The sequence below is a fragment of the Eublepharis macularius genome, chromosome 16 (assembly GCF_028583425.1).
Source record: "Eublepharis macularius isolate TG4126 chromosome 16, MPM_Emac_v1.0, whole genome shotgun sequence".
In the NCBI taxonomy this organism is placed as follows: Eukaryota; Metazoa; Chordata; class Lepidosauria; order Squamata; family Eublepharidae; genus Eublepharis; species Eublepharis macularius.
In genome coordinates, this window is record NC_072805.1 from 7,704,416 (window position 1) to 7,711,011 (window position 6,596).

The following is a 6,596-nucleotide window of genomic DNA, read 5'->3' on the forward strand; positions in this document are numbered from 1 at the left end:
TTCTGTGCCCTCAAGCCGCCTCCGACCTATGGCGATCCTATGAAGGAAAGACCTCCAAAGCATCCTGTCATTAACAGACTGGAGGAGGGGCTTTCCTTTACTGAGTCCAGTCCAGCCATCTCATTTTGGGTCTTCCTCCTTTCCTAACGCCTTCCACTTCCCCCAGCATTATGGACTTTCCCAGGGAATCTGGTCTTGTCGTGATGTGACCGAAGCACCAGCCGGGAAAGGAGCGGGCAAACAATATTCCAAAGAGGAGGCGGGCCGGGAGGGGCTGCCCCGAGTCCGCGCGGCGCGCTTGGCCTTTTTTGGGCTTCTTCGTCGCTCGGAGAGGCTCCCAGGCGCATCCGGCTCCGGCTCCATCCCGCCCGGCCGGGCTGTGGGTGGGGAAAGGAAGGAGGAAGCGGCGGGCGGCGGCGCCATGGCCCGCGCGCCGGAGAAGGGCCCCGCGGGAGAGCCGGAGGGGGAGGCGGCGGCGGCGGCGGCGACGGTGGTGCAGATCCGGCTGGGCGAGCGCAGCTTCGCGGTGTGCAAGAGGAAGCTGCTGGAGCAGAGCGACTACTTCGGCGCCCTGTACCGCTCGGGCATGCGGGAGGCGGCGGCGGGCGCGGCGGGCGGGCCGGAGGTGCAGCAGCTGCGCGGCGGGCTGAGCGCGGCGGGCCTGGAGCTGGTGCTGGACTTCATCAGCACGGCCAGCCTGGGCCGGCTGGAGGGCGCGGGCGAGGGCGAGGCGGCGCTGCTGGAGGCGCTGGTGGAGGCGGCCTCCTTCCTGCAGGTCACGCCGCTCCTGCGCCGCCTGCGCTCGCAGGTGCGCCTGGCCAACTGCCTGCCGCTGCGCCGCCTGGCGCACCACTACGGCCTGCCCGAGCTGGAGGAGGCCTGCCTGCGCTTCATGGCCGCCCGCTTCCACCAGGTGCTGCGCCGGCCCGAGGCCCGGCCCCCCCTGCTGCTGCCCGCCGCCCTGCGCCCGCAGCTGCGGGAGCGCCGCCTGCGGGGCGCCGCCGCCCTGCTGGCGCTGGGCAGCTTCGCGGGCGGGGGCGCCCCGGAGGACGCGCCCTGCGCCATGCTCCGCTACGACGAGGGCGCCCGCCGCTGGCTGCCGCTGCCCGGCCAGCTGCCCGCCGACCTGGCCAACGTGCGCGGCTCCGGGGCCGCCGTGCTGGACAACTACCTCTTCATCGTCGGGGGCTACCGCCTCACCACCAGCCAGGCCATCGCGGCGGCGCACTGCTACAACCCCTGCCTGAACGAGTGGAGCGCCGCGGCCTCCATGAACCAGAAGAGGTAGCGAGGACGGCCCCGCCCGAGCGCGGCTCGCCTAGCCAGGGGGCGGCCGGCAGTTAACCGTCGCTCCCGTCCCGCTCTTACCGCTTCACCTCCCAGAGCCTTGGGAAGGCGAAGGTGAAATCAGCCCGCCTTCTTGGGAGCCAGCTCTGCCAGCTCTGTGTAGAGAGGTGCATTTGACAAGCCGTGGGGCTCGGTCTTTTAAATTCTCCCTGCACTTGAGCACCCACGTAAAAGGTCTCCTGGCGTGAGACTTTTAACACAGGGATGCTCAAGTGAAAGCTCTTCCACTTGTTCTCCCATTGTGGATACACCTGCACTTCTAGGGAGACAGAGCCCACCTGAATGCAAGGCCGCACAGAAAGGAAGTTCCTTGAGTATCCCCGTGTAAGATGTCTTATCACTTTATGCCCATGAAGGCAGACAAAAGTAGCCCCTACATCACAGGTTCCATTGTGCACTTTTGTGAAAGCAAAGGGACTCCCAAAGAAATATACATGAAATTTGGTTTAAGTAATCAAACCCTGGTTTGTTGCTATATGAAAGAGTCTTGAAGGAGCTTCAGGCTTTCTTGCCACATCCCTTGTTTCCTTACCTGCTGGAAGCAAAATTGACCCTTCCACTTCAACAAACTGTTGTCTGCTGTATTATTCAAAACGGCAAATAACAGTTTGTGCTTGTCTTGTAAACCAGGTTTATCAATTGCAAACAAATCACTGTTTGAAATTTGTAGCCACCGCAGACCACAAGAAGCCGAAATAGCTCATTAGCTTAGGAGGATGAGGTATGTGAACAAACTGCTAAATTTCTTTTAAGATTTATTCTTACAGAGGAAAACTATGATTTGGTATTACATCCAAATCAAATCTTGATATACTATGTTGGTGGCTGCTGTTTTTACATGGGATGAAATGCCTTGATGGCAATCATCTGTTAGTTAGTTCCTTTAGGTTTGTCCTCTCCACCTTCCTCTTCTGTATTTGACCAGTTTGTATCATGCATCTGACAAAGAGAACTTGATTCTCGAAAGCTTATGCTACAATAAAATTGGTTAGTCTTAAAGGTGCTACTGGACTCCTTTTGAATCATCTGTTTGTGACTTTAATTTTCCTCAATTTTATTTGTAGGTCAAACTTTAAACTTTTGGCTGTCGGTGGAAAGCTGTATGCCATTGGTGGACAGTCCTTATCTAATGTGGAATGTTACAGTCCAGAACATGACTGGTGGAACTTTGTGGCGCCTTTGCCCAGCCCCCTGGCAGAATTCTCAGCATGTGAGTGCAAAGGCAAGATTTACGTAATGGGAGGCTACACTGCAAGAGGTAAGGCAGTTTTTTTTTATGGTTCTGTCTTTCTGTGTGTTATCAAGGGTTAGAAGGCTATGGTTGATCAGAAAGTTAGACAATGAAAATTACAAAAAAGAAAAACTAACACATACATTCAAGAATTTTAGGTGTCTGTATTGGTCCTTTAGAAAAAAATCACAAACAGTAGTGTATCATCTTGTGTTAGATCTAGAGGAGTTAGCTGTGTTAGTCTAGTTGCAAAATAGTAAAGAGTCCATAGCACCTTTAAGACTAACCAACTTTATTGTAGCATACGCTTTCGAGAACCACAGCTCTCTTCATCAGATGCATCTGACAAAGAGAGCTGTGTTTCTCGAAAGCTGATGATGCATCTAACAAAGAGAGCTGTGGTTCTCGAAAGCTGACGATGCATCTGACAAAGAGAGCTGTGGTTCTTGAAAGTTTATTCTACAATAAAGTTGGTTAGTCTGAAAGGTGCTACTGGACTCTTTACCATCTTGTGTTAGAGCAATTAAAGCATATATTACAGAAGACAATGAAAGCTGGTTGAATCCAACCCTATACCTTCAATGCTTTTTATATTTAAATGTATTTAAATAAATACATTGAAAGTTTCCAATTCTCCTCTTTACTATAGCCCGTATCCCACATGTCTGTAGTATTATACAGATCCCCAGCATAGCAGAACCAGTGTGGTGTAGTGATCAGAATATTAGACTAGGATCTGGGAAACGCAGGACCGAATCCCCATTTGGCCATGGAAGCTCACTGGGTGATCTTGCGCTAGTCACGCATTCTTAGCCTAACCTGCCTCACAGTGTGGTTGTTGTGAGGATAAAACAGAGGAGAGAAAAATGATGTGAGCCTGTTGGGGTGAAAGATGGGTACAAATGAAGTAAATTAATTTGGTAGTCAAAAGGGATGGCTCCGTTCTTTCACCAGTGGAAAACCTGGTTAGATCTAACTTATTATGTGGGAAAATGACAGTGTACCCAAATCATGCATGCAATGGAAAGAAATAATGTACAAATACATTAAAATGCACTGTATAAACCATCCCACAGATGAGAGGAAATTCAAATAATCCAAGAAATGAGAGCTCAAAATGAGCTTAATGGCTCTGAGAGAGTGTGCTTTTCCATCCAGCAGAAATGACATTTCGATGGTGGTGGGTAATAATGTCCAAAATGAGTCCATTGTTCAACTGTGCGTGCAGTTTAAGGATTACAAGATAATATATGAGATGCACTTTGAACCCCTGAAAGTGCTGTAGAAATATATTGTCCATCTATACTGTGCTAGTACTGTCAATAAGTGGGTACTAGATCAAATCAAGTCTAAATTCTCCCTAGAAGCTAAAATGACAAACCTAAGGTTATTGTACTTTGGTCACATGAGAAGACAAGATTCTCTGGAAAAGTCAATAATGCTAGGAGAAGTAGAAGGCAGCAGGAAAAGAGGAAGACCTAAAATGAGATGGCTTGACTCCATAAAAGAAGCCACGTCCTGCAGTTTGCAGGATCTGAGCAAGTCTGTTAATGATAGGACGTTTTGGAGGTCTCTCATTCATAGGATCACCATAGATTGGAGGTGACTCGATGGCACATAACACATACAGTACTGTCAATGTATTAGGTAATTGAGTTTGGCTTTCTGCATTAAACTCTTTTCTGTTTCAGATCGGAACTTGAAAATCTTGCAGTACTGCCCTACCTCAGATAACTGGACAAACCTTGAACTTTGTGACGTCCACATCCGCAAGCAGCAAATGCTGTCTGTTGAGGAAACCATCTATATCGTTGGGGGCTGTATCCATGAACTGGGATCCAACCAAAAATCCAGCCAGAATGAGGACATGTTGACGGTGCAGTCTTACAATACGGCCACCGGAGAATGGCTCTGCCTCAAAGAGAACACCTCCAAATCTGGCCTTAATTTGACTTGCGCACTCCATAACGATGGGATCTATATACTGAGCAGAGATGTCACTCTCTCTACAAGCTTGGAGCACCGGGTTTTCTTGAAGTACAATATATTTTCAGACAGCTGGGAATCACTTAGGAACTTGCCAACTTTTGGACAAAATATGTTGGTCTGTTCTATGTACTTGCCAAATCTTATTTGAGTGTAACCACAGTAGTTTTATTTTTGCACGTCATAAATTTCATTTGTTATTGAATAAGAGATTTCTTAATTTATTTGTCACTGTATCCAAAGAAAGCTCAGGGTTTTTGCTACTAGACTTTGGTAATAATAATCCTTCAGGCATATAGTGCTACTAGACTTCATAGTGCATTACATAGTAATGTAAATGAGAAAAGGATGGAACATTGCTTGGAGGAACTTCGTTGCAGTACGGCATACTACAGAAAGAGGGCGTGAATATGCACAAATGCAATTTTAGATACTCAAGGTTTACTTCAGTAATTGAGGACTACAGGATCCAGCCGAAGGATCCAGACAAGGATCTTTTTAGTTTGATGGAAGTGGGAGAATAGCAGCCGCTCACATGTTTGAGGCTGGCTTCCAGACACAGGGGTAGCAAGAGGGGAAAGTAGACTTCAGGAAGGTTGCAAGTGGGAGGAATTAGGGGGGGCGGGGGTGAAGTATAATGGAGAATCCTTGAGAGAGCAGCTGCAGGTAACGGCTTGTGTTGGCATCAGACAGGAAACCCGGGAAGGGATTTGAGGGGGGGAAGCACCCCGTTTGAATAGCATGAGAGGTGCATTGTTTTGGCTAGAGATTAGGGGATGGACTTGGAAGAAAAGAAAGATAAAAAGTAGTACATTTTACAGAAGGCAATGAAGACACTTTTGCAGTTGCTTTGAAGAGAATTCTGCTCATGATGCTAGTTCGACTGAATTCTGAGAGGTTGTTTGCAGGCTTTGTGTGTATTTGACAAACAGTTCCCATATGCTGCATGGGAAGGGCTGTCTAGTCTCCTACTGAAGCCGAACAAAGAAAGCAGTGTTATTTGGGGGATGGGACGGGAGGAAGAGTGTTTTTCTCCTCTCTTGGGAAGGAGAGGAGGAGATGTCAACAATATTTCACCTGCTGTAATACAGGTGAGTGGCTGGATCTCTGTGTTCTGAGAACATAGAACACAGGGAAGGTGGGCTGTCCTTCTCTGGAGGTTTTTAAGCAGAGGCTGGATGGCCACCTGACAGCAATGCTGATTCTGTGAACCTGGCCAGAACATGAGAGGGAAGGCAGGAAGGGTTACATCAGTGCTTAGTTCTCACAGCCCCTTCTTATATGCCCAGGGTAATGCCGATTGCCACCTTTGGGTCAGATAGCAATTTTCTCCAGGCCAGTCTGGCTAGAAATCCTGATGGTGTTTTGCCATCTTCTGGGCATGGAGTAAAGGTCACTGGATGTGTGCGTGAGGGGGAGGTATTTGTGAATTTCCTGCACTGTGCAGGGGGTTAAACTAGATGACCCTAGAGGTCCCTTCCAGCCCTATGATTCTAACCTGTGGTCTATCCCAGACGGTCCTAGATGCTCTGCCAACAGCTCCATGAATTTTGGGCATCACATAGAGGATGGAGGTCCCATGTGAAAACGGGGCTGTGGGCGGGGGCGGGGGGCGGGGGAGAGACAGGCTGTAAGCAAATACTAGCAGGCACAGTGAAGATTCACCTTTACCTGAGATGCAATTTAGAATCCTTCCCAGCACTACAGTAAGGGAACGGGTGTTCAGGTTACTGTTGGGTGGTACCCACCTTGGATATTTTTGCAAAGCAAATTTTCCCTCAGATTTGTAGCGAAGAATCATTCCAACCCAACTGATTTTCCACTCTTCTAAATTAGGGTGCCCCAAGAATTAGGGAAAGCTTGTGCTCTGGCATCTATTTTTTTAGAAATTAAGCACTGGAGGATTCTTAGATAACCAGGTAGGAAAGAGGAGACAGGCAGGTTACTGAGCACATGAAATAGGTAGTAAATTCTGACACTCAAAAGAAAATACTTCACACAACACAGAATTGACTTACGAAATCTGCTACCA

General features: G+C 48.8%; 1 protein-coding gene across 1 annotated transcript; it reads left to right on the forward strand.

Moving 5' to 3' along the window:
- Nucleotides 1–410: 410 nt before the first annotated feature.
- Nucleotides 411–4,772, forward strand: KLHL42 (kelch like family member 42). Its single transcript, XM_055000653.1, has 3 exons — nt 411–1,284; nt 2,412–2,605; nt 4,270–4,772. Exons 1-3 carry the CDS (start codon nt 422–424, stop codon nt 4,713–4,715), a joined length of 1,503 nt encoding a protein of 500 aa, XP_054856628.1. The 5' UTR covers nt 411–421; the 3' UTR covers nt 4,716–4,772.
- Nucleotides 4,773–6,596: the final 1,824 nt, after the last annotated feature.

What these genes read in the sequence shown, in the direction of transcription:
- KLHL42 (XM_055000653.1), top strand. Translation starts at nt 422, where the DNA reads ATGGCCCGCGCGCCGGAGAAGGGCCCCGCGGGAGAGCCGGAGGGGGAG. An exon ending in GCCTCCATGAACCAGAAGAG is followed by an intron (nt 1,285 to 2,411) that starts GTAGCGAGGACG and finishes TTTTATTTGTAG; the next exon opens with GTCAAACTTTAAACTTTTGG. An exon ending in GGGAGGCTACACTGCAAGAG is followed by an intron (nt 2,606 to 4,269) that starts GTAAGGCAGTTT and finishes TTTCTGTTTCAG; the next exon opens with ATCGGAACTTGAAAATCTTG.